Genomic DNA, 26,674 nt, shown 5'->3' with positions numbered 1-26,674 from the left:
ATCAAAATCTGTTCACACAGGATGGCACAGGTTAAATCAGGAGCAGACACCTCAGCATCTGTGGCATACATGCCATACAACATGTACATGTCTGTATTGTTTATAGGATATCCCAAAACCTCAAATGCTTTGCCAGTTGGAATTCTTCCCTAAATTCTAATCCTGGAGTGGGGCAGGATGCTGTAAAGAACAATATGATGCTAAACTGTTTTCCTGTGGGCATTAAAAAAGGTTCTTTTGGAGAACTGTGTTTGAATCTGTGCAGGGAGAAAGGGTTTCAAGAGAGGAGCAAGGACTAGGGGAACCAGATTTAAAAGTTTTCTGTGGGAGTACTAAGCAGGAGATAAACATGGACCTGAGCTGTGTGGCATACTCTTATGTGTCTGTGTTGGAGTCAAGAAGGACATGGTACCTAAGGCAGGGCAGAGGCTGTTCCTGCCATGTCTCCAAGATGCAGCAAAGCATGAAGGCAGGCAGAATTTTAAGCTCTAACTTTGATCAGCAGTGGCCCTTTAAGGCAGAGCAAGGCTTGCAGTGTGGACACTGCCCAGTCCAAACCCAGCAGCCACGTGAACTCTCCCCAGGTGGGCAGTGCCAGGCTGGCACAGCAAGGCCCCCTCACCCTCCCCAATGACAAAGGGAGTCTGATTGAACTTGCTGGCTCCCACTCACTCTGCCCCAATTTTCCTCAGGACAAATGAGAAGAACTGTCTCCAAGCGCAAAGATTTTGGGAATATGTGTCAGAGATGCCTGTCAGTAAAACATCCGTCTTGCCCTAATTTCTGCATGGAGTGCTGCAATGTCGAGTGAAATAACCTTCCAAGCTGGCTCTGGTGCAGAGGTATTTTGGCTTATGTTATTGCTGAGAGCTTTCTTTCTGATGAGCTCTTTCTGCCTCTCTGTGTTTCTGATGTCTGACTCTCTTCACTCTTCTTTCTCCCTTGGGCTGGGATATGTGCTGTTTGCAATGCATCAGGAAGTAATACGGAATAAGAAAACTCTCATCATCTGTGCATCAGGGAGAGAATTACTGACTGAGTGCTGAGCAGTCAAGTTATTGATTCAAACCAAAGCCCAGTCTCTCTGTCTGCTGGGCTGGTTACATCCTGCTGGTTCATTGCATTTAATCGGATTCCCTGAGCTGCCACGCAGAGGGGGCGAGTTAGAGCCAGATCCATCTATGATGTTCGCTTCAAAATCCAGTGCTGTGTCCCCTTCTCCGTCCATGGAACAGGCAGATTCGGATGCTCTGGACATCAGCACCAAAGTGCAGCTGTACGGTGTGCTCTGGAAGAGACCCTTTGGGAGGCAGTCAGCCAAATGGTCCAGGAGGTAAGCCACAGTTGCTGAGGGATGCTCGGGTGAAATACAAAGCCTAAGGGTTCTGGGGTAAGTTAAGAGCCTGAGTGCTTGACTCTTCAGGTACAGCCAGCCAGGCAGAGGCTGGGGGTAAAACTAGGGGCATAACCTCCCTGCTGTTGTGAGTCTGCTTTACACACGTGGCACCCCATTGTGCTCTCTTCTCCATCTGTCCAGACCTTGTGCTGTGTGCACTTCAGGGTGGGAATATAGACTAGCTGCCTCCTCTGGATAGTTTCACAAAAGGGGAAGAATCAGCTCCTGTATTTTGCCCCAAAGCTGCCTGACGTTTTTGTTTTAGCACTCAAAGCTCTTTGAGTCCTTTGAGCGTGAGGTGGCAGGGCTGAGCTGACAGCGTGTGGGTCTGTGTGTGTGTGTGCAGGGGTCTGTGCCCAGCTCCAGTACTGCTGTGCTGCCTGACAGTGACAATGTGCTTGGAACAGCACATGCAGGCTCTTCCCTGGGGAGAACATGGCTCTGAATTCTCTCCCATTTGATGTTAGGCAGTTGTAAGCTTCTGTGTGCTGGCTATTAGCAGCCAGCAAGTTTGGAGCTGGAAAGCATTTGCTATAACCTTTAACCAAGGACAGAAGTGTGTTCTCTAATACTGAAGTTGTGGGTCAGTTTTGAGTTGGTGTAGTTTATGCAAATCACTGAATCTCTGGCATCTTACCAGAGGAAAAAAATCTTACCTTTTGTGGGTAAGTACCTTTGCTGCAGTCTGCAGTGTAGATACAAACAATCCATTTCTAAAGCCAGCTTTCCTAGCTTTGCTCTCTGTAGCAATAACCATAGTGCTGCCCAGTCTGTGAAAATGGCATAGCCTGAAAAAAACATTACTTGGGAAGCAGTTTTGTGTTTGTAGCAGTCTTTGACCTGTGTGTGGGTTTTATTCCCTCCCGTGCCAAAAAAAGCCTATTTTCACCCAGAAAAGAATTTGTGCTGATGCTCCCTACTCAGTTTCCAAATATTGATAAATAAATGAATTATGTCTGGAAACTAATGTGATTGTGTTATGGAAAAGAAGTGGACAGAATAACAGAGGGGAAGGTAATTTGCCATGGAGGAGGCATTCTTAAATGGCTCTCTCTAATAAAAATTTCTTGCAGGCAAATGGCCCATCTCTGCTCCCTCTGTCATTATTTATTTAGTGCTGATCTATTCCTAGAAGTCACCCCTGTCTTGGGCAAGTGGTAAATATTTTAGTGATAGCAACTGGGAACAGAAGGGGAGGTGTCTGTGGGGCAAGGATGATACGGAAGATTAGTTGCAAGCAAAGCAGCTGAGGGTCCTGGGGGACCAGACACAGGTCAGTGAGAGCTGAACACAGAATCCATAGGGCTTGGAAGAAAGTGAGTGCTGGGATAAAAAGACTTGAACAGGAGGAACAATGTGTTATTGGTTTTGTTTTGTTTTATCACAGGAGAGACTTGTTTTAAAGTAAAATAACCTTGCATGTTATTATAACAAATCATTTTGGGGAGATAAGCAATTAATTCATTTCCCCCTTTCCCCCCATGCCTAGTAACAGATAGCTGGTCAAGTACATTTTTTTATAAAAAGAAGAACCCACTCCAGTTAAATGAAGAAAAAAAAAAAAGACTATTGCTTGATGTCATTGAGGACCTGATCTCTGATAAACGTGGGTTTTGTCCTGAAATCTTGGACAACAGTACTACTCCGACTCCCAAGGCAAGTCTTTCCAAGATATGGGAGATAAAACAGTGTGTAAGGGGAGGATTGATCCCATCAGGCCATCAGCCATGAAGAGGGGTCTGTGGGAGATACATGATATTTACTGGCTTGATCCCATTCATTTGACTGTAGCAGCAATGCTTCTGGAGAAACTGAGAAGAAAAGCAACTGTGTAAGGGAGGGATGGAATCTGACTAGATAGCAGATCAAGGGAAAAGTGTCCAGGCATGGTGTCCGGTACTTTGGTGATGGAAATCCCAGGCTTTGGAATTTCACAGCAGTAGAGGTTATGCAGGGAGCAGGGAGGGGTAGCAGAGACTTGTTTTAGTCAGGGCTAGGTCTGATGGCACCTGTGGAGACAGCTGAACTTGACCTGAAGCAGCTGTCTGGAGCATTTTTTTCAGTTGTCTTTTGCCCATGCAATGGTCTGCTCTGAAGCCCAAATATTTGAGTGCTGCCTCAGGTACTGTCTGAGAGTGGGCTGGATGCTTCTGGCACTGGTCCCGTGTAGCTGTGTTTATCTGCCAGGCTGACATCTGAGCATGCTGCCTTTCAGAGCTTGATTTTTGAAATGCCATTAGTAGCATCCTAATGCCTATCTCTTAAAGAAAGGGAGTTCTATTCCTAATGTGAATTTTATTTCTTTGTAAAGTAATATCCTTCCAACAGAGAAGCAACTGTCTTCTGAGTTGACTGGTGCTTTTGACCAGTCTAAGCTTGGATCACTGCTGGAGTGGCTTTGGAAAATCATATTCTCAATTTACTCTTTCCTACTAGAAAAGTGTTACTGGTAATGGCACCAACCTGGCACAGAGACTGGAGTGAAATGCCTAATGTGCATACCAGCCCTGGATATGGCATGAATAGGGTGCTGTAGCTTTGCAGGACAGAAGTGGCATATCCTCCTATGCTGTGAATAATCCCAGTCCCATATAGAAATGTCAGACTCTAGACTGTCACCATCCATGTCTGAGACTTTGGTGGACAACTAAGCATCAGAAAAGCAAGCTGAAGCACAAGAAATTGAAAATGAGAGAGAACAAAACACAAAATATGCCTTGTATCTCTCTGTAAATCCAACGGAGATGACAGGCTGGAAGGAGGGAAACACAACACGGCTAAGAGAGAATTTTTGTCTTTTCTTGAACCGGACCTGTCTGTGGCATTGCAAAACAGGTGCATCACCTTGTTCTGCACTGTGGCTATTAACAGTCACTGTGTGTGGTCACAGGACAGATGGAAAAGAGAATTGTTTAGGGCTGCTTTCTGCTCAGAAACTCCCCTGGGAATCCCACAGCGTGCAGAGCAGCATGGGGCAGCAGGAGCTGCTGAGACAGTGGGGCTGTTTGCTTCCCTCTCCTCATCATCTTCCCATTTCTCATCTTCCTGACAGCAAGCATCCAGCTCTTCCCACTCCCTGCCAGGCTGGGGTGCTCCAGCTGCCAGGGGCCAGGCAGGGACACCTGGAGCTGTCAGGAGAGGAAGAGGCAGGGGCAGGTGCTGCAGACTCTGCTCTTTATGCTGATAAACATCATTTGCCCATCAGTTTCCTGAGCTGTCCCCAGGGATAGAGCACTGATCTGGTAAATGGGATTCACTGCCTGTGCTCCTGGCCCAGAGAAACACCATCAGAATAAAGGACCAGGGAGACTGCTCCAGCTTTATAGTGTAACTACTTCATCTGGGCCACTGCCATGTCAAAATCTTGTACAAAGATTAGCTAATTAATTCCATTAGCCCTCTGTGTTGCAAAGAGAGCACTTATTCCACAGAGATCAGGTATCTGAATTTGTCCAGTGCAGAGCTGTTGTTTCTGCTTTAGACCCGAGTCACTCCAATTGTTACCATTCCTCTGCTATTCCAGTTTAATTCCATTGTGGTTTCAGTGCTTCCTTAGTGCAGGATGCAGCAGCAGGGATGGGTGACCAGGGTAGCTGACCACATGAATGTCTCTTGGATTACCTGTGCTGCCTGTGCAGTGTGGCTGTGCCAGCCTGTGATCTCTCACACCTTTGCTGCTGCTCTTCAAGGTTTTAAACTGCTCTGGTTTTAAATTGCTTAATTTTGGGGTCCTTGTTTATATTCAAAATCTTCCCCTGCCTTTCCAGTTCTCCCTTTTCTCCTGTTGCCACATTTGTGCCTAATTCAGACACGTGTTCAGTGTCTCCAGTCCCCCAGTCACAGTCCTAACTGGGTGTCTCTCCCCATTCTCCCTTAACCACCTTTTCCCTTTCTGCTCTAACTCACCTGGCTGCTGTTTTAGTCTTCAACCTGCTCTTGAGTCTCGTAACTCTCTCCTCTATTATTTTATTTCATCCCTCATTTTACCATGCTGTCTCAGTTGTCCCTGGATTGTTGTATGGAGACTTTGTCCTGAAGGTCATTTAAAGTGATGGTCTTGGTTGCTCAGGTGCTGCTTTCCACATAAGGATAGATGAGGGATTATGATCTGAGCATAAATACATTATGTACACAAGCTAACCAGATTTTCAATGTTTTTCCTTCATTACTAGCACTGGGATTTTGTTCTCCTTATTTTTTAAACTCTTATTTTATATTTACATTCCAAATCTCCATATTTTTTCTCCACATCTGTGAGGTCAGGGATCTAAAAGTTAATTTATCTGTGGGAAACACATCAGTTTTCAGAGATTTGTGCAATGTTTTGTGCTTATTTTTGCTTTGATTTTGGTTTCCAATTGAGCATAATCTATATTATGAGGATTATCAGCACTGAGCAATAAAAAGTATGTAACAAATGAAACCCTGGCTAACATTTTGATTAAAAAATCACACAGAGTTAAAGATCAATATCTTCACCTGTCTGGCAAATGTTTCTTGAGATTAGTCAGACTGGAAAGAGTGTTGAAAATGATAAGTAGACTTTCTCTGTTTCATGTGATGTGTTGACTTTTGGCATCTCTAGATTCATATTTGTTCCCACAGTGTCTAGTTCCCTCTGACTCACAGGACCAAGCACAGGCCATTGGGCAGGAAAGTTTGTTCTTTTAAGATGTTATTTCTATATTTATTGTACAGATGAGGCAAAAAAATTATCTCTATAAAATGAATTCCTCCTTGAACTAAGCTTAGAGTTTGAGACAACAAAAAGATGCAGCTACTCAAAGGAAAACTTTCTTATAGAATTAATGACCAAAGATGTCAGGAAAAATTAATCAGGAAGGAACAGACTGATTCATTCTGTTAGAAGTGATGTGGACAGGAGGAGCCAGCAACAAGCCTTGTCTGCTCTCTGGAGGTCTCTGGTGTCTGCCTTGGCAAAGTGCCTGCTTCTTCTCACCTCTGATGTCAACATAAACAGGGACAGATCAGAGGACAAGCAGAAAAAAAAAAGTGGAGAACAGTAACTTCTCCTGGTGTTGTACTTAGTGAAAATTTCTGGTGTAAATCCGCACCTGTTAAATGACTGTCACTTTTAAACACTTTGGAGAAGGTAAAAAGTAGGTCCAGAGCTCGAGTTTGCTGGAGACCTTCAGAAGCTTAGATTTGTTTTGCATTTTTTTATTGTCCCAAGAGCCCATCTCTGTTTCCATGGCATTTGGCAATTTCATCTGTGTTGCCAGAGCCACACCAGAAGAGCAAGAGACAAAAGCTGATGGAAGCAGTGAAGTTTTCACCCAAGTAAAATAATGATCATAATTAATATTAATAATTATATATATTATTTTATTATGATTGCTCTCTGCCATCTTCAACATCTGTCTTTAGCTTTTGGAGCTAAACTGGTACCAGGCTGTTGTGCTCATGTGTACTGGAGGCAGGGCTGGCTCCATCTGACAACCCATCCACTTGAGGAGAGGACTGGGAGGGATGGGCACATCTGGGCATTAGAATTGTCCCTGTGGATCAGCCCCCTCAGTCTGTAGCCCTTTACTGATGGTGGCTTCAAGGAAAGGTGCAGGAATGCCCAAGCTGCACAAGTGGGCAGCACTGCCTCTACAGGTCTCCTCTTGTTCCCTCCCAAAAACAGGAGGGGTTCTTGGTAATGTTTTTATTACTCAGAAATGTCTTGTCTTTTCCAGTTTCCCCAGGAACTCTAATCCTAAGGATCACATGAAAGTGATTGGCACAGCTTTGTTTTGTGAAGTGTAAAAAGGCATTTTAAAATAATTTTCACCTTCTTGGCTTTCACTGTCTTCCCAAATCGCTCTTTCTCATGACAGAAAATATGTACAGAACAGAAAAATATATTTTCTTTGTTTATTCTTTTGAAACCTCCCTACTCCACTTGTCCCCATTTTTTTTTCAGCTGCTCTTCCTAATTTTTGAGTGCTGCAGAGATTTAGACCAAATTGAAACTAAGTCAGCTATCTCTCTCCTGTACCACTGCCTGCAGAGTATGTGCAACCTCAATCTTTGAAGAGAGGAGGGACTCTCCATGGGGCATTTCAAAAATCCAGATAGGTTAAAGGTTGCACTCCTTTATTCATAATTTTGAGGACACACTCCAGTAAGTAAGAGGCTTGGCTGACAGAAGCTGTGATATTTTGTGGCTACTGTACAATGATCACCAGAGCACACTTAAGGGTGAGTGAGCAGAACAAGGCATATTTTAATGTTACACATATGAGGAAAAAAATATTCAATTTCCTTTGTAGTTGTGAAGGTCAGTGACATGAGAGTTTGCCAGATGCTCTGCTTAAAAATATCTCTCAAATTTATTTCTGCTCCTGAGCGCTTTGGTGGCCAATTTTTGCCTTGAGTGTCACCTGGGGTTGCTAGGCTGTGATTCTCTGTCAGAGTGGAAACACTTCCCTTCTGGCTTATGCTGAGATGGAAGGGAAGAGGGTGGCAGGCAGCATATTGCAAAATAAGCATTTAGCTGGTCTTAGCCCATGCAAGAGACCCTTGAATTAAAGAGCAGCTCTCTCCGATAGGTTGAATTCAAGACATGAGCTAGAGAGGTCACATGTGCAGAGATGCCAAAAGTGAGTGGTGCTGTTGTGGGCACACAGTGCTGTCCCAGTGCTGTCCCAGTGCCTGTGAGCACAGAGTTCCATGGTCTGCCCTCAGCTCTGGTGTGTGCCTGCTGGACTGGACTGCAAACACAAAGTACTTCAACTTGGCACTTGCTGCTAAGCACCAGCTCTTGGCTGTCAGCAGAATGGAGCACCTCACCTCAGTCTTAGGTAGGAGCAGTAAACTCTCCTGCTCTGGAAGCAGCTTTAGTTAGGTGGAGACTTTCTTGTGCTGTGAACTACAACCTCCATTTCACTGGAATGTATTTCCCTTCTCTGTCTTCAAGGTTCTTCATCATTAAGGAAAGCTTCCTGCTGTACTATGCTGAGAGTGAGAAGAAGAGTTTTGAAAGCAATAAATACTTCAATATTCATCCCAAGGTGAGCAGTGTTTGCATCAGGAGGGAGTTATTTTGTTTCTAGTATTCTCTCTCCCCTTACTCCATGGACCCAGCAAGTGATGAAGAGGTAAGTCCCAGACATCTCACAGGTCCAGCCTGTCTGCCCCACACAGCACTGTGGGATTTTGGCTGCTGTCAGTGACTGTAATGAATTCCCAGCCTCTCTCAGATACCACACTGAATGTGTAAGGTTTGCCCCTGTTGGGAGATCACTTCCTCCTGGATGAAAGTTTGTCCTTCCATGTTCCAGCCCACAGCTTTCCCTCCATGCTGGAGGCAGGACATCTTTACCCCCTTGCAGGGACTGGTTGAGGGTTCCTGGTGGTAATGAGGAGAGTCCCTCTGCTTTTCAGGAACTGTGTGTATTGCCCCTCCCGGGGTAGCCAAGGCAGGGCAGGGGCAACAAAGTGGCTGAGGGTGGAAGTTTAGCTCCTGGTTACTTGATAGTTATACTTGGTTTTTCTGACTGATTAGAGTGCTCTGGTTTGTCTCCAGGGTGTCATACCCTTGGGAGGCTGCATTGTGGAGCCCAAAGAAGAGGCCAACATGCCTTATGCCATAAAGATCTCTCATGAAGACTTCCATGTAAGTAGATTTATTTTCTTCTAAAAAGCTCCAAACACCACAGGACAGGTTAATGCTGATGAACAAAGCTGTATTAGCAGTCATTTCCCTCCCCACCAAGGTATGCTTCCCCTCTCTGGACAGACTGTCCTGAGAGCAAGGGTCTGTTAGCAGCCCAAGTCCCCTCAAGGCTTTGCTGCTGCTTTGACAACCAACAAGGAAACGTGCACTTTCTGACACCAGGTTTTATGATACTAGCAGGCCAGTGGACAGATTCTCAGGAGCCCTGGAGCTCATGTTGTCCCATCAGTATTATTCCCATGGTGACTTTGCTGTGTGCACACTTCCCAGGGTGTGGCAGGCCTAGGCTGTGTTTGCTCCTGTGATGCTTCTTGTGGAGGTGGAAGATTGTGGCAGGCTCTTCTCCCACCACAGCTTGTCCAGCTCTTGCCTTGAGTGCACAGAGGTGCATAAGGCACCAGCCTCTCTAACCTGGGTTTTTTCCCCCTCCCCTCTTCCAGGGTAACATTGTTCTAGCAGCCGAATCAGAGTTTGAGCAGGCTCAGTGGCTGGAGATGCTACAGGAGTCTGGAAAAGTGTAAGCTGCTTTCTATTCCTTATTTGCTTTGGTCTGCTCTGTAGATGTATAAAGGATAAAGAGGAAGAAGCCTCACTAGAAGGGCTATGGGACTCAGACAAGCACCTCAAAAACAGGGAGAGCTTGACTTGCCTCCTGGACGCATCCTTTCTCTAGAGGGGCTGCTCTGAAAGTGATGCAAAGCTTCCCACCGTGTTGTGCAGTGTGTGTGGCTGTGTGCTCACCAGCCCAGGCTGTCATCTGCCAAGTGCTGGTACACTGAGTTCCATCTGCTGTCCCTCCCCTGTGCCTCAGACAGGTGGGACCTGGGTCTCATGGGAGCCCTCCTGCTCCATTTTGTGTGAGAAGCAGGTTTGCAGGCTTGACAGAAGGGGAGGGTCAGACAACCTCTCTGTATGAATTTGGGGTAAAGTAAGAGCAGAACAGGCAAGACATGAAGCCAGTGAGCAGCTGTCTATGTGGCTCTACATCCTGCTATGAGCAGGGGCCTCACCAGTACAGTACTGACCCCTGTGATGCACTTCTGTGCCCGTGAGTGTGCATTCCCTCTGCCCAGATCTGCAGGTGCTCAGGCCATGCAGCAGCAGGATTTGGCCTCTCAAAACAGTTTAATTGTGAAATGTGGAGGCAGCCTAAATCCCAGGAGAGGCAGTTGTTAGCAAAGCACTTCCAGCCCACCTGCAGGGGTGAGAGGGTTTGATTCCTGTATACATTCAGTACTGGCTCATACTCTGCTGGGAATGCTGGACAGGGATTTGCAGTTTGTTGGCCTCTAGCACTGCAGTCCCCCAGGAGCCTGACAGTGGAATGAGCAGCTGTTCTGCAAAACCAGAGCAGGCTCCCTCTAAATCTCAGCAGATGCAGAAAGAGATAACACTTAAACAGGGATTTGATTTTCCCGAAGGAGATATAGAAACTTCCTGAGTCTCTATGGGCAGAGCCTACCATTCAGCTAGGAGGCTTAAAGCAAAGAGAATTTTACTCTGCCCTTCCTGGCTGCATTGTAACATGGGTAGTCTCTTGTCACTGTAGGGACAAAAGCTGTTTAACTTGTAATACCAGTGTGTGCATGTATGTGCACATGCTAAGACAATATCTCAGTTAATTTCAGTGTTGTGAGGCTCAAAATGTCAATTTGTAATTAACGAGGAACCTGATGTTGTGGTGGATCAGCCCAAGCCAAGCTCTGTGCTGCCGCAGAGTGCTTGGCTTTGGTGCTGGGGCAAGCTGTGGTGGTGTATGAACTGCAGCACAAAGCTGTCCATTGAAGTTCCATGGGAGCAGAGTCCCATGGGACACAAGAGCCAAGGCAGAGATCTGCCACTCACTTGGCACGAGCAGCCTTGGCTGCTGCAGGGGAGCAGTGACAGACACAGAGCTAGCCCTTGGGCAGTTTGGAGATTTTTATTGAATAGCATAGGTCTGCACTTGCCTTTGCCAATGTTAAGATCAAGGGCAATAGTTTGGGGCCAAGTTCATAATTCAGCTGTGTATGGGAGGGAAGGAAGAAGGCAGCACAGCTCAAGAGGGGTACACATAAGTAAGCCTTGCACTGCTGTGTTTGTCTCAGAGCCAGCCTTTTCTCCAGTCCATGCTTTAATATTCCAGCACCAGCATTTAAAACAGAAGCTAGAAGTGGCTGCTATCATAAAGCAAACCACTTGCACCTAGTTGAAAATCTGCCTGAGACACCTTCCCTCCCCTCTCTGCTTCTGTTCCTGCATCAGAGAGTGGTGCAGCTCCAGTCTCATCCGTGCTGATGGTAGCCTGCATGTGAGGAAAAGCACGGGTTATGTGATTTAATAGTTCAGGCTGGGAGCTAAACAGTAGTCAGAAAGGCCAGCATGGGCCAATAAATTGATCTGCAGTGAACAGAAAAGCTAAAAGAATACAATCAAATTATTCTAGGCAGTCTGTTATAATGTTCTTTCACACCTAGATGGAGATTGTACTGCTGGTGGCACCACAGCACAAAGTTAAGATCATCCTAAAGTTTTCATCATTGTTTTAAGATGACCAAAGAGACCAGTAAACCAAAAACCCACAAACAATCTCAAATAAAACCCCAAAAGATCAAAAGAAACCCCCACCCCAAAGCAAACTCCATAGATTGAAATGTGGAAATAGGTGAAAGAGGAAAAACAAATCCAGGCTGGGAAGTATCCTCTGTCCTTTGTTTCAGTTTTGTCCTTTCCATCATGGGGGGGTCATGTGTATGTGTCTGCACAACTGGTTATTGCCTCCACCATCCCAGTCTGCTCCGTGATCCCTTGAGTTCTTCAGTCCTTTCCAAGCCTCCTGCCCTGATAGGGAAATGGCTCATTCAGTGCAGAGGGGAACTGAGGGGCTCCCCACGCTTCCAAAGCCTTGTGGCTTAGATTTGCCACACCTGGCAGATTGTGAAATCCTTCTGGAAATGCACAAAGCCCTGGCTCCCAGGCTGTCAGGCTCTCTTCCCACCCAGAGAGGCTTTGCTGCTGCTGGTGGGGGAGAGGAGCACACATAACCTCTCTGTCCACAGCAGCATTCCCTGAACTGGTAGAAAGTAAACTTGATGGGCAATGTGGGAGAAAAAGTGTAACATAGTACTTATGTCCTGAGGGCTATAAAGTCCTAAGTGTCTCCAAAAATTGTCTGTGGGTGCTCCCAAGAAAGGTAAAATGCAGTCAAAGCTATAGAGATATTCCCAGTGCTGCAGAAGGACTGGAACAGACAGTGATTGAGATGTGTATGTGATGGAGATTCTCTACAGCTTTGGGGCTGGTTGGTTTTTTTTTCAGGCAGAGTAATTCTACTTGTCCCATGAGCCTTCCTGGTCCTGTGCTTTCCAATATTTTAAGCAATATAGCTTTTACTGATGAAAACTCACTTGGCAAGAAATGCCAAATAAAAGAAGCCCTTGCCTGCCCCTCAGCTGAAGTCACAGCCTGGTATCTCCCTCTAGCTGTGGTTATACCAGCACTTCTTCCTTCAGATGAAGGAATAAAAGCTTAAATGCCACACAGTGACACGAGTGCATTTTCTAAGTCACACAGCAGTGGGTGTAGTAACCTTTGAGTAACAGACTGGGAAATATCTTGTTAGTCTGGGGAAGGGAGGGAGCACTGAAAAAGTGAATCTATAAATTGACACCTTAAAGGCTACAGATGTTTTGAAACTCTCCATGTGATCACATGATAAACTCTGTCATTCCCCCCACTCCCATCTTGACCTGTTTGCTTCTCTGGGACCAGATTTGTCCTGTAACAGGGAATGTTAGTGAGAAAACACATTCACACCCACGTATTCTCACTCAAGATGAAGATGTCTACCTGTGGGAAAACTGCACCTTTTAAATTAGCATTCTAATTTCCTCTCTGCTGTAGAAATTAGCTGACAAGAAACACATATATCTGCAAAGAGCTTGGGCTGCTGGATCTGTGAGCTGCCTGGTCCCTGGGGTGGTGTGTGTTTAATTTATTTGTCTGGCTTTTATAAGAGACAAAGTACAGCTTGCCTTGAAATAAGAGGTTGCCAAATTAGCAGTTTCCAAAAAGTTACAATTTCAAATTGTTCACAAAGAGGCCCAGTATAGGAAGCTTTACAGATATTTAATATTTATAAGGTCCCTTAGGATTTAACAAAGATGGCAGAGTTTCTGAGGTATAATTGCTGTTCCTGTATGCACATCTATATAAACAGACTGGAATAAGTTTTATGTTTTAATGTTATGCATTTTATACGTGTAGATTTCTTTTCTAATCAAACATGAATAGAAGTGAGCAGCAAACTCCATTTTTGGTTCTATTTTTGGGTTTTGTGTATGCTTGCCCTTAGTGTTTAATACCTTTAATAAAGTCTAGCCTGCCTGTCAACTCAATCAGTAATGGGTATCTGCTCCACAGGCCCTTTTTTTAGCTTTGCTTCATAAAGTGTTTGAGAGACCTTGAGATCCTCTGGCCAGTGGTCCTACAATAACACAAGGTGCTCTTTGAATATGCCTGCTTCATTTAACATTCCCTACTTGCCAGCATCTTCTCTGGCTTTTATCTCTGGTTTTTCATTGTCAGGAAAAAGCACTTGACTCATAGTGTAGGGCCAGACACCAAGTCCTAGTGGCTTACAACTTTATCAGAGAAAGGACTGATTGGTTCCAGGATGGATGATGGGTGCAGAAATACTGAAGGTAGAAGGCCATAGGAAGGATAAATAAGTGCTTGAAGTCTGAAGGGGAAGAGTGACTCGAACAGAAAAAGTCAGAAAGATTGCAGTAGACAATCTTGCCGGCAGTGGGAAGTTACTAGAGTTAAAAGCTAAAATCTGGTTCTAAAGTCTGTCATTTAAAGGGTTCCAGGTGTGTCCTGTTGCAGTTGGAGGCTGTGGATGTGCTGGATTGGTCTGGACAGCCCTCAAAATTAAGCTCAATATAGAAATCTCCCAAACACTGGAAAAAAAACATTTGAATAGCTGTGAGGTGTTGACATACAGATGATGTATTAAAAAAAAAAATACTGAATGCCAGGGAAATTTCTCTAATTTATTTGTGGAGAAAACTTTTAGAGAATCATGGTCCTTCCCAACTGGTGAGAGTTTGCATGTTAGAATTCCTTGGCAGTTTGCTGGGCTGAGTCCTCTGTCCTAGTGGGACCTTTAGGTCTCTTACATTGCCTGCTTTGTGTCTGTTCTCTCTAGGACCTGGAAAAATGCCCAGCTGGGAGAAGCCATGATTGAGAGCCTGGAAGCTCAAGGACTGCAGCTGGCCAAGGAAAAACAGGAATATTTAGGTAGGAAACTCTTACTTTGAAAAGCCATAAAGGCCAAAATAGTCATTTTGCTTTTCCTGGAGTTGTCAGTGTGGTCAAGAAAGGCAGCTATAGGTTTTTTATGGATGAAGCTTTTGAGAAGTCAGCAGATGAAATTCAGGTCTGGAGGGAATCAAAACATGCAAAAATTAAGATGGGATCTATGTGGAGTGTGAAGGAGGAACGTGCTTTGCCCAACATGCTGCAGCCCTCCATGGCTCATCCATGCAAACATTTGCCACCCCTGAGAAGTTTGGACGTTCTGGTTTCAGCAGCTCACAGGCAAACTGACAATACCTTTGTCTTCCCAAATCAGACAGGACTGATACTTCTGAGGTTGGTCACAGCTTTCCATATGTGAGTTTTGTTCACCTAGCTGGTGGTCTTTTTTTTTTTTTTTTTTTTTTTTGGGTCTTGCTCTATTTGATCTTTGTGTTTGTTTACTCTGTTTGTATTGGAAGTAGGAGCATTTGCACGGGCTTGTTTGAAGTAACTAATGGCAGTGGCTAATTTATGCTCTCTCTGTAGACTGTGGAGAAAGAACAGTTGCTTCAGGTGAACATAAAATAATTTAGGTATGAAGAGAGGTAGATTATGTAATCCAATCCCCTATTTAGGAACCAGCCTCTGCATGGACTGTTATCTTGGATGGTCTGGCTGCCTTGGGAGGTCCAGTAATCTTTTCTTTGCATTGCCTATAGGAAGAGGCAAGGGGCATGCCATGTAACTCAGATGCCCTCTAAGTTACAGCATTCCCCAGGTCTAAGAGACCTTCTGACCTGGGGGCTGCAGGCCACAGGTGTGGGCCTAGTGACCTGTCTGGAGAGCTGTCTGCTTTAAAAAAGATAGCAGAAATTTGGGTGTTTCAGATTGGTGATACCTTGAGCTGGGGCTCATGATTTCTACTCCTAATCAACAGACCACTGGAGGAGTCTTAAGGAGCTTTTTGCATTTCTGCATCCAGGCTGATCAGGGCTGATCTCAGTATATGGTGTCACATGTAACAGTAATCATAACTCAAGGATCAAGGCATGTTTGTTCTGTCCATCTGAGCACCATTCACACACGTGGGGTGATGGATAGGCTCATATGTGAGGCAGGCAGGGAGAAGTGGCTCCACACCTAACAAAGGAATAACTGGGGATGCTGAAAGGAGGACCTGAAAGGACAGAAACAAGAAAGTTTTGTAAAAACAGTATTTTGCAACCACCTGAGCAAAATATAGGGCTTAAAAGACTAGAGAGGTCTATAGTATGATAAAAGAAAAGGTGGTGGAGGAATAGAGGAATGTAGATTCTGTGGCAAACAGGAGATATTTGGAATATAATATATATATTTCACTGGGTTCTTTGGTCCATGACAAGAACATTCAGAGCTGGTCAATTCTCACAGTTGGTTACTTTCTTTTGACAGGAACTATCTATTTCTATATAAATGCTAAGGCTTCTGCCTCATTAACCTTACCTTCAATGATCTGTGTCCATCCTGTAGTTTTGACCAAGCTTTGAGGTCAGGCACTGTTCCTGGAAGCAGGTCAAGGTTCTGTGGAGGAATACAGCTCTGAGGAATTGTTTGCATCCATACTGAGTTATCTTTCACCCAGCTGGGATCCAGGTTTCACTGTCAGATGTAGACTTTAGAGAAGCCCATCAAGTCCAGGGCTTGGGCCCCCCAGGAGGGGCAGAAGAGGGAAGGGGGAGAGCCTCTGTGTAATTGCAGTGCATCTGTGCTGGGTTCTGGCCAGCAGAAGTGCTGTGGCTATGTTAGGGATTGGTTTCTGGGCTTGGCTGGGACACCCCAAGGGGACAATAGGGAGATGGCAGTGCTGCCCAGAGGGCTAGGGAGAGGATGATGGGCTAGGCAGGGGAGGATGGGGCACTGAGCTGCAGGAAAACTGACTGCTGCTGCATGTTGTGTGACCCTCTGCACTCACTTGACCTTTCTGGGCCTTGCTCCTTATCTGTGAAGCAGAGATAAGAATATTTTCCTGACTCAGCTAGAGGATGGTGAAGGGTGGTTCATTAATGCTGCTTAAGAACACTGAGAGGAAACCTTAGAAGGAGTACAAAGCAATTATGCTTGTTTAGTTTATTAAGTTATTTGGCAGGAGGGAACTTGGAGAATATCCCATTAGTGCCATCTCAGTCTTTGGAGACTCCCAGACAGACACACACAAAGGAATAGGGAATACTGCATTTTCAAGCTTCCAAAAGTCAGTGTTTCTTGTTTGTAAATATCTCAGGGATATAAAATGTTTTTCTCTGTGCTTGGACTTTTTTGTGTGTATGCAGATAAATTAATGGAAGAAACGGAAGAGCTGTGTCTGCAGAGGGAGCAAAAAGAGGTGAGTTCATCACAAGCCAAATTCTTCCAACTGCCATGTGGCAGGGCTGGAAGGTTGGGTCTTGGTTTGAAGGCATGTCAGTGTTCAGGGAGGGAGGCTTGGGGAGGCACCAGAGTCTCCAGCCAGCCTCTGGATCCTGTGATGTAGAGAAGAATAAGACCTGTGCCATGAGATGGATCATGGAGGTGTATCCCTCCTCCCTTTCCCTGTTATTTTCCATGCAGTGGGCTTGTTATAACTCTAGAAGGACCAGGGAGGAAGATCAAATTAACTTCATACTCACTGGATTGGATTACACAATTGTTATTTGGCAGACAATTAAGACCCATCTCCACAGCTAGAAAGAAAGCAAACATTGTTCAAGCATAGGGATACTGCTGTGAGAAACAAAGAGTATAAAAAACAATGTGGTTTGTTCTTTGGACACAACAGAGATAGGGAGAATAAAAAATATTGCACTAGGGAAAAACCAAGAGAGCATTCCCTTAGATGTGACTATTAAACCTTAATTTACCTAAGAATAGAATGGTTTGGGTTGGAAGGGACCTTAAAGATCATCTCATTCCAATCCCCCTGCCATGGGTAGGGAGGGACATCTTTCACTAGGCCAGGTTGCTTTATCAAGTTTATAATTGCTTTTCCAACTATTCCTAACCTTTAATTTCTTAATATAATAAAAGTAGCACATCTTTGTATTTTCCAATCCAAATCTACACCGATTTTTATAGCACCATTAAGTCATAGCAAGATAGCTGTGCAAATGGGTTGTCCTATGGAGCTGTTGGAAAGTCTGCATGGATGTGGACCACCAGGTTACAGCCTTGCAAAGTGCCTCACCCTCTTTTCCAATTAATCCAAAGTGACTGTTGCCTCTCCTTAGGAAAAGATGGCAGTGCTGACCTAGGCTTCTCAGGCCTATACTTTTCTTGCACACATTTCTGGAGAGCTAAAATCCAAAAGTGGCTTGGACACTTGCTTAGAGCTAAGCTCCTTTTGCCTTTGCAGAGAGACATCTCCTGATTGCCCCTGGACAAAAGTGTGATGGAATCAGACACCTGTAGCTTTACACAGCTTGGGTTAAACAGCATGTTAAAAGTCCCAGGTGCTGTTCACAGGGAAGCCTCTCCTGGCTGTGCTGGCAGGGCTCAATCCTGTCTTCTCTTTGGAGCAGGAGCTTGAGCGCCTGAACCAGATGCTGGAAGCCGAGAAGCAGCGCTTTGAAGAGGTGGTGCGGGAGCTGCGGCTGGAGCAGGAGGAGATCAGGAGGTACAGCACCAGGAAAGGACAAGGACACAGCTGCCACACCAGGCTAAAGGGCTGCTCTGGTGGTGAATCAAAACAGTCTGTAAAACCCACCTGTTTTGTGCATGTAGGGAGGAGATGCTGCACTGACCAAAACAGGAATAGTTGTGGGCTCTCTACCTGCATTTGCTATTGCTTGTGTGACCATAGAATACAGCTTAGCTCCATTTGCACTCAGGCCTCCAGCAATTTAATTCAGTGCTGGGACACAAGCAACCCCCAGATTAGTTTGGGTAGCATGGCAAGGGACAGGTGAAAGAGAAAATTTCAGAGAGGCAATTAGTTCAATTGAGCAGCTGTGTGGGGTCCAGACACTGGGATCTGGTTTTCCACCATCAGCTGAATGACAATGAATGTATGATGATGTTGCCTCACCAAGATTAGTTTTGTCATTTTTAAAGTTAACTATGCAAAATACGAGCAGCAAATGTACTTAGAAATAGAAGGATCCAAGTGCTTTGCCCAGAGTGTTGAAAGAGCATTTTTTTGCTGTTGCTCTCTTTTTTTTTTTTTCTTTTTTTTCTCCCTAAATAACATCTTAGAAAAGCCAGTGTGATTTTGCAAACCGTTTTTGTTCTCATAGGCTCTGCTTAGATGTGATTGCTCTGTCTGAGCTCTTTCAATTGCAGCCATGGCTCTGCCCTTGCTGGAGAAGCACAGTAACTGCTGGGTTGGGTTTGATGATAAGGAGACACAGTGAAGTTCCTGGACACCTGTAGTGTGTCCAAGGCAGGATGTGATGCTTCCTGGCAAACTCCTGGCTCCCCAGGACTGGCTATACCAACCCATGGTGGCAGGTCCTGCACCAGGCACAGTCTGTGGGGCTGCTGTTCCCCTGCAATAGCTGTCACCCTTTTTGCTTCTTTAGGGAGCTGGAGCTCACAGCCCGCTCCCTCAAAGGCGTGGAGGAAGAGAAGAAAGAGTTGCGCAGCCTGACACAGTCCTTACAGAACACCCTAGAGGTGAGTGACTACTCCTCCCCTCTGAGTGACAGCATTTTGGCCTGAAAGCAATGCTGGCCCATGGAATGAATCCAACATGTGCTAATGCAGAAGTGCTGTACAGATGAACAGGTTCATTTAGTAGCTGATATGAACACCAAAATCCCTTACAGAAAAGGATGAGAAATGGCACAGAACACAACTGAACCAAGATTTTCTCAGCAGTACCAGCTGATATGGTGGTAGGACAATAATCATAATAAGTTGTAGTTTAGGAAGCTTAGGTGGAACTGTAGGGACAGAATTTTCACCAGATGGGCAGGCAGGTAGTGGAGAGGCTGAGGTACCTTCATCATGGACTGTTTTCAGGCTGTGAACAGCCACAGCTGACCTGCTGTGCTGACAGACTGGCTCTGAACAGCAGGCTGGACAAGGTCCCTTCCAGCCAACATGACTGTAAATCTGTGATGAGCATTTTTTTTTTTTTAACTGCACCTCCCTACCTTCTGGTGAAATTGAAGCAGCAAGGGGCATTCTTTGTTCACAGAAGGGAGCATAATTCCCAAGAAAATTATATACCACGTGGGAATCTAGAAAACAGAGTCTTGATGTATTAAATTCTTTCTTTACTGGTGAATTTGTGGAAAGTATCTTTTCTAAATTCATATTGTTTGTGAAATTTCCACACAGTTGCCATTCTGAATCTGCAAGGTCATCTTTATGTCAGATCCTGCAAGTTTGTCCAAAAATCTGTTCCTTTGAGCTCTTTGAGCTCCTTGCCTGCAATTACGAAAAAAACCCAAAAAACTGGAACGCTATGGAATTACCATTCCTGCCCTAATTGCACGGAACACTTCAGAGGCAAACAGTGTGATGTGTCTATTGCCTGCAGCTAGAAGTACCAGAGGGGTGCTTCCACTTCCCACTAAGGAGCAAGCAGGGCAGGGAAGGTGCACCAGGGAAGCACAAAGTTCCACCCCTGAGCTGTGTCCTTACTTGCATATCACATCAAAGGAGCCTGCTGGTTCACCCCTTTGTAGTGAAGGCTATGGTGGAGGCTTGTTCCCCTTGAACCAGCTATGAAATGAAACCCAAAGTTTGTTATTCCTGTGTTTAACCTGAATGAGGCATGTGGATGTAAGGATGGAGGCACTCAGTAAGGAAGAACCAGGCAGGAGCAGAAATGTTAGACTTGGCTGATACTCACAATCTCTGTTCTTCTTCAAGGAGCTCTCCCTGGAAAAACAACAAATGCTGGAGATGCTGGAAGAAAATGAGAGCCAGGTCCCACCTCCAACCAGCCCCAGCAAGGAGCAAAGCCCCATGTGGGGACTGCACTGCAGCCTGCGACAGATTGAAGAGAAGATGCAGCAACTTCTGCAGGAGAAACTCCTGGCAGAGAAAAGGTGAAGTGGGGAAAGAGGACACTTCTGCTCAGGCTTAGTAGTGCCAAATGGTGTGACTGTCTGCTGACTTGCTTTTTGGTTGCCAGCACCAGACAAGTCTGGAAGCTTGTCTGGTTCCAATGGCGGGAGTTCAGGTTACAAATCTTTAGTTGTAGTTAAGCATGCCCCATCATGATACTGAGCTCCTTCCCTCCCTGTGAGCTATGCTGGGGTGGGAATGGTCACCTTTCTTTGCTGTGCCACACCAGGATGAAGGAGAATGAGGAGCGGTCTCGAGCGCTGGAGGAGGAGCGGGAGTTTTACTCTTCCCAGTCACAGGCGCTGCAGAACTCACTCTCAGAGCTGACTGCAGAGAAACAGCAGGCAGAGAGAGACCTCAAGGTATCCCTGCATATGTCACATGTTGCTGTCCCTGGGCTCAGAGTGCTTCCATTTTCTCTTTCAGTTCATTCCCTATCAAGCCAAATACTTGGTTTTATTTAGTTTTCACATTGTAGTCATAAATCTTCATGATCATACCACAGTAACACATAAAATTGCCAGCTTATGTCTATGTAGTACTACTACTTATTTTTGTATCCTGAAGCCTGATTAATCCATTCAGTATAAGTCTTTTAGTTTGCTCCTATGAAAGCATAATCTGTAGATGGAAGGAAGAAAAAAAGTAAAAGAGGAAAATAGACACAATCAAGAATAAAGACGGTTTCAAAGAAATGCTAATACAGATGTTGCAGAACTGAGCAGACATCTTCCCTCCTCACTTGTGCTCAGAAAGCAAACCTTAAGACTTTTAAATCTTTAGTAACCTCTGCCAGAACTTGAGTTCAAAAGCAGAGGAATTTAGCTGAAGGACCAGCCCTCCTTCATGACAAAGAATACATTAATCTGTGCAAAGGCAACTGGATAAAGTATGGTATTTTATTTAAATCTAAATAATGTAAAGGTTATGTTAATAATTGGTTGTTTGACACTCAATCTCCTTGTACAAATATTTTGTCCAAAAAACCTCCAAGTTATTCTTTTTCCTGCACCTCCAATATTTTCTTATCTTGTAGCCTTCTACTTGGCCAGACTAAAGCTAAATTGACCTAAGCTGTGTTATTTTTCTCATTTGCTAAACTAGTACTGTATTTCTAATTTCTCTTGTGTTTGTTTCTGAAACTAAGCACAGTACATCCCTCTGTGGGAACTGACTGCCTTTATCTCAAGTCTGTCTCAGCTGGATTGATGTCCTTCTGTTCCTGCTCAGCTGCAAGTACTTGCATTAGCACAAATTCATGTGTTGAAATACCATCTCTGATTCCATATGGTTTCTGCAATAGGAGGAACACTGTGAAAATGAAGTCAGAGTAAAAGAGAATTACCATAATAGTCTGGACTTCAGATTCTGTCTGAAGACATGAGAAGCAACTTTGTTGCCTTGCAATATTTCCATCACGGTTGTCTTTTCATTTTCATTCATGTCAAGTCCCTCACAGACCTTGTGAGTTACCAGCATGTCTACTGAGGGAACAAGCTGTTTTTCAGCAATTCTTATTTTCTTCCTCAGGCTGAAGTGAAGGTACGCATGGATCTGGAGAGGAGACTAAGAGAAGCTGAGGAAGCATTGCAGAGCTTGGAGCAAGGCTTAAATTCTCTGAATTGCAACAAGGAGAAAGAGAGGAAGATGAAAGCAGATGTCAGTAACTTGAGAAGTAAGTTAGCCATCCATCTTCTCTACTGATGAGCAAACTCAGGAGAGGAAACATGTCTACCTACCTTCCCAGACACAAAAAAAAGATTCCAATTTAGCAAAGCTGCACATAAATGTGGTCTCCCAACTTCTTGTACCTCCACACACCTTCCCTTTGAGTAGCCATGACATGCTATGCAGGTAGTTGGTGTTTTGCCCTTAAAGGAGGTTGACATTATTCCAGCCTCTCAAAGGAGCATGAAATTATTCCAGCCTTCTCTGTTGGGTGGAAGGCAAACTTAGAGATGAGCAAATACTTTCCAAAATGTCAAGCAGGGAAGCTGTGGCAGAGCTATAAAACTGACTAGGTCTGAGTTATAAGGAGTCCTCTGATTCCCCTCAAGGCTTTATTTCTCAGCCTTGGTTACAAGAATATCACCAGTTTAATGAGGCCCATGGTTGCTGTAGCAACGTGCTGGTAGGTGACCCAGAAGGTGAAGTTTGGATCTTTACTCAGAGCTGAATCACAGCATCAGTCCTGCACTGCAGTGCAGGGTCAGGTGTAAGAATGATGTTCCTCACAGGTTATCCTTGTTCTTTGTCCTTTTTTGCTTTGCTTGGGTTGGGTCATTTTGGGTTCTCTTGGGGGGCATTACCCTGGCATTTGGCTGAGTCAGGCTTGGGAGCTGAGATTAGCAGCTTCAATTGAGTGAAATCTTGCTTGTTTTCCATGCTCAAGTCATAGTGCAGGGAGAAGGGTTTATGAAAATGCTGTGTCTGTACAGTTATAGCTTCATTTCAGTGAAGGGTGGATGTACTGGGCCAATACAGAAAAGTCCAAAAGTGCTGTGGTATTCTGAGCACTGTTAGGTAAATAGGGACAAATAAATGTATAAATAATTTTGTGTCTATTCACATACTTATAATTATATATATTTGAATAAAACAAGTACTATCTTGTAATTTCTACAAAAGATTTCTAAACTGAGAAAAATAGGCAGATTCTGAACTTCATCCCACTGGCTCAGAGCCATGGTAAGGAAACAGAGCTAAAGTGGATGTGGGGAGCTCAGTATTCAAGTAGATTTTCACAGGGTGTAAATGAGTAACTGGTACTGAATGCCTCCTGATATTTCCAGCCTTAGATTTTAGGGGAAGTTTTCTTCAAAAGAGTGAAAATGTACTGATGAGCAGAGCACTAGGGAAAATAAGGGACCAGCAATGTTTCCCTTAATATTAGTCCCAGCACAGATTGCCTCAGTCCTTCCAAGTGGCTCCTGCAGCTCTGCCCTGCTCTTTGTAGAAGAGTTTGGGCACATTAGCACATGATACCTTTGAACAGCAACAGACCAGCAGGACAGAAAGACACTGTCAGACCATAAGAGAGGAAATGGGCAGGAAAAGCAGTTTGTGTTGCAGATCAGGGCAGAATAATATCAGAGTTTGGACATGGGGCTTTTCTTGGAGCCCATAATACATGTAACTATGTGCTATGCTTTTAAGAAATCCCTTACCATATGTGGCCTGGACACATGTGCCTGTGCTGGTGTTGCAAACACCTTCCTTTCCCAGTTAGACCTGACTGGTTTTAGAAGTCCCTCAAAGAAAACTCGATGAGCAAGGCTTTAGAGTTGAGAAGTTTTTTCACAGTATCAAAAGCTTTTGGCAGTTGAATCATGAGCAGTTATGAGACCTACTGCTGTGGAATGGATGGCTGCAGTTTTTCTAAATTTGAGTATGCATTTTTTGGGAACTGGAGGTTTTTGCCCATGAAGGTCACAGTTTGCTGGCTCAGCCCATCAGTGAGTACAGTCCTGACTGGTTCAGTGCTTGGAGTGTGTGTTCCTTTGCTGCTACAGTGGTCTCTCTCCCCAGAGTTCTTTGAGGAGTGCATCCGCAACGCTGAGCTGGAGGCCAAGATGCCAGTGATCATGAAGAACTCAGTGTACATCCACAAGGCTGCCACCCGCCGCATCAAGAGCTGCCGCTTCCGCTGCCGCAGGGCCAGCGCTGCCTGGGGTGACAGTAGGTGTCCTGCAGCCTCCTGCTCCGGGTCCTGCAGGAGCTACTCGGTGCCACGGGGCTGGCACGGCAGCAAAGCCTGCAGTTGCTTTGTTTCATGCTCCTTAGCAGCAGAATGGAAGCCACAGTGCTACTTGGAGCTTCCTTTCCCAGAGAGCAGGCACTGAGCCCGTGTAGTTGTTGCCCATTTCTTTATGCATGCTGAAAGTTAAACTCCTGTGATGGTCCTGGGCCCCTAAAAACCATGCTTAAATATGACTTCATCAGAATGCCTAATCACAGACTGAGTTAGGCTCAGTCATGTTGGTCACATGGCTCGTGAACTCTAGTGAAGCTTTATCTTCAGTCTGTGTCCCTGATGGAGAGTGCTTACCTTTCTGTGCTGTTCTTGTTTCAGTGAAACAGTCCCAGTCCTTCATCTTCTCGCACGCAGAAGCTGAAAACATTGAAGAGCTGAAAGAAGCAGCCAAAAGACTGAGCCGGGACCAGCGCTTTAGGAAAACTATCTATCAAATCATGAGGTCACAAAAGGATTCTGCTCCAGGGGACAAAAAGTGACCCTTCTTGGGAGGGGGCTTCTGAGATCAACCTGCCATTCAGCTCTGCAAAAGTTACAGCCTTGGGCACTAGGCTCAGAAGGGAGATATGGCATTTGGTGGGGAAGGTGGGGGAGAGTTGTGTGTAGGCAATCCCTTCAATTATTGGCTTTGCTTTAGTTTGAGTGCTCCCTGCAGCCCAGCAGACCTTCTCTGCTGATCACTCCAGACCTTTTCGCTTCAGCTGCTTACATTAAGCCATGTTTTGCCAGGTTGCCACAGTAGGTGCTAAAGTGAACCAGAGACTGTAGCTTAGGAAGTGCCTCTCCTTTCCTTCTGAGGAAGCCTTTAGCAGCCTATGCTCCAGCTAGTGTAATCTCCTCAGCTGAACACAGCTCACCCTGTTCTGCCTGATCCCCTCTAGGAGATGGCTTGCTGCACACCCTCAGTCCATCAGTACTTCAGTGGGGCACATTTCCTGAAGACTGCAGCAGTCCCAGCCTCCCACGCAAAAGGAGCAAACACAGGGCCCAACTTTTTTGTCTTGATGCTACATCATTTCAATCAAACAGCAACAACAGGAAGTGAAGACAACAGGAGGATGCTGTGGATTTGGGTCCAAGGAGGATCATATACAGAGAAGAGCTTATAGGTAACTCAGTGGCATCAATGTGAGCTGGAGGGAGGGTTCTGTTGAGTTGACAGTGGCTAGAACTTTCCAGGGCCACCTTTGTGCATTTGTTGCAATGGGACATCTAGCTACGTCAGAACAGGGGAATATGTGCTAGGGAAGGTGCCTACTATTGGCCATCTATTCCTCAGTGTGAAGAAGCCTTTGACTCAGTTTTGATGGCTTCCTCAGCACCTCTGTAAAATGAGTTGGAGGGCAGGAGGATGAGGACTGTCCAGCAACAAAGCCCACTACTACTTCAGGCAAGCTGTCAGGGCTGTGGAAGAGGAATACAGGAGAGGAGTTTTGTTGTGGAACCCCTCTCCCACCTATTTTAAGCAAGCAGTTGGTTTATAATTGCCCATGCTGTAAAACAGCATTCCCTGGTGCTTACAGAGCACAGAATAAGCACACTTGGAGTGACACCCAGTTTTCTCCCGGGTATTAATTGGGAAATAAAGAAATAGACAATACAAAGGTGAATAAAGCTAGCAGCAGAAATACAGTTAGGGTTTAGGGGGTGGTGCAGATTTACTGTACCTTTCATGGCATCAGCACCCCCGGGTATTATGGATGTCCAGTGACCCACAGGTTGTTTGCTACTGTCCCATTCAGACTGACAGTGTCCACTCACACCCTTTGGCTTCTGGCCACCTACATAATTCCCTAACAATTTAGTGTTGTTTCTAGGAAGAAGTCAAGGATGGGGTTTGGAAGCAAGCCTTGGCTTACCAGCCAGAGGAGAGGAGTTAATGGGTGGAGGAGCATCCTGTAATTGTGTGATGCTCTTGGATAGAATCACTCTAATGTGACCAGAGGAAAAGCTTTGGAAACACAGCCTGTACTTTCCATTTCAGCCAGTTACTGACTAGTATCCTTCTGCCAGGCATTGGAAGGTTTCATCTAATCAGAGGATCCAGCTCTGAAGGACGATGTTTTTGTGAGAAGTGATATGGCAGGAGATTGTTTCCATCCATCCTTAGCATACCCGATCCTTCTGTGGTTTATCTGCTTGTGTTTATATGCTAGAAAGCCACAAATGAATTCTTGCTCCTACAAGGCTGAAGGGCTGTGATAAAGCAATACAGAAATGTTTTTTTCCTTTATGCTGTTCTCAAATCATCTCTAGCTATTTTCCAGTTATAAGGTCTATATTAGGTGATGCTGGAAGGGACAGAAAAAAGGATAGCAAGGGAATGCATCTGTAATTCAGACAGTTAGGAAAATGACATTGTGGCCTGTGAATATAGCATTTTTGTTCTTTGACCACCAAAGCCACAATATCTGATTCTTCAGAAATACTGTATTCAGGAGGTAGCCACATCAGGTCTTCCTTTACTGTGCATATTGACAGCAATAAGTAAATAAAAGTTATGCTGACACTAGAATGAATTCCTGTGTGT

At 45.0% G+C, this 26,674-nt stretch overlaps 1 protein-coding gene across 1 annotated transcript; it reads left to right on the top strand.

Moving 5' to 3' along the window:
* Nucleotides 1-244: 244 nt before the first annotated feature.
* Nucleotides 245-26,657, top strand: PLEKHD1 (pleckstrin homology and coiled-coil domain containing D1). The gene is made up of 14 exons (XM_079309856.1): nt 245-842; nt 978-1,333; nt 8,322-8,415; nt 8,931-9,020; nt 9,521-9,597; nt 14,269-14,360; nt 16,670-16,722; nt 17,894-17,988; nt 18,893-18,986; nt 20,193-20,371; nt 20,620-20,752; nt 21,921-22,065; nt 23,919-24,068; nt 24,463-26,657. Exons 2-14 carry the CDS (start codon nt 1,182-1,184, stop codon nt 24,621-24,623), a joined length of 1,515 nt encoding a protein of 504 aa, XP_079165982.1. The 5' UTR covers nt 245-842; nt 978-1,181; the 3' UTR covers nt 24,624-26,657.
* The last annotated feature ends 17 nt before the right edge of the window (nt 26,658-26,674 follow it).

The sequence above is a fragment of the Erithacus rubecula genome (assembly GCF_903797595.1).
Source record: "Erithacus rubecula genome assembly, chromosome: 6".
Taxonomy (NCBI): domain Eukaryota; kingdom Metazoa; phylum Chordata; class Aves; order Passeriformes; family Muscicapidae; genus Erithacus; species Erithacus rubecula.
This window is presented reverse-complemented; position numbering and strand designations above follow the sequence as displayed.

Coding starts and splice junctions, on each gene's coding strand:
- PLEKHD1 (XM_079309856.1), top strand. CDS start 1,182: ATGATGTTCGCTTCAAAATCCAGTGCTGTGTCCCCTTCTCCGTCCATG. Junction 1,334..8,321: donor TCAGCCAAATGGTCCAGGAG/GTAAGCCACAGT, acceptor TCTGTCTTCAAG/GTTCTTCATCATTAAGGAAA. Junction 9,598..14,268: donor CTACAGGAGTCTGGAAAAGT/GTAAGCTGCTTT, acceptor TGTTCTCTCTAG/GACCTGGAAAAATGCCCAGC.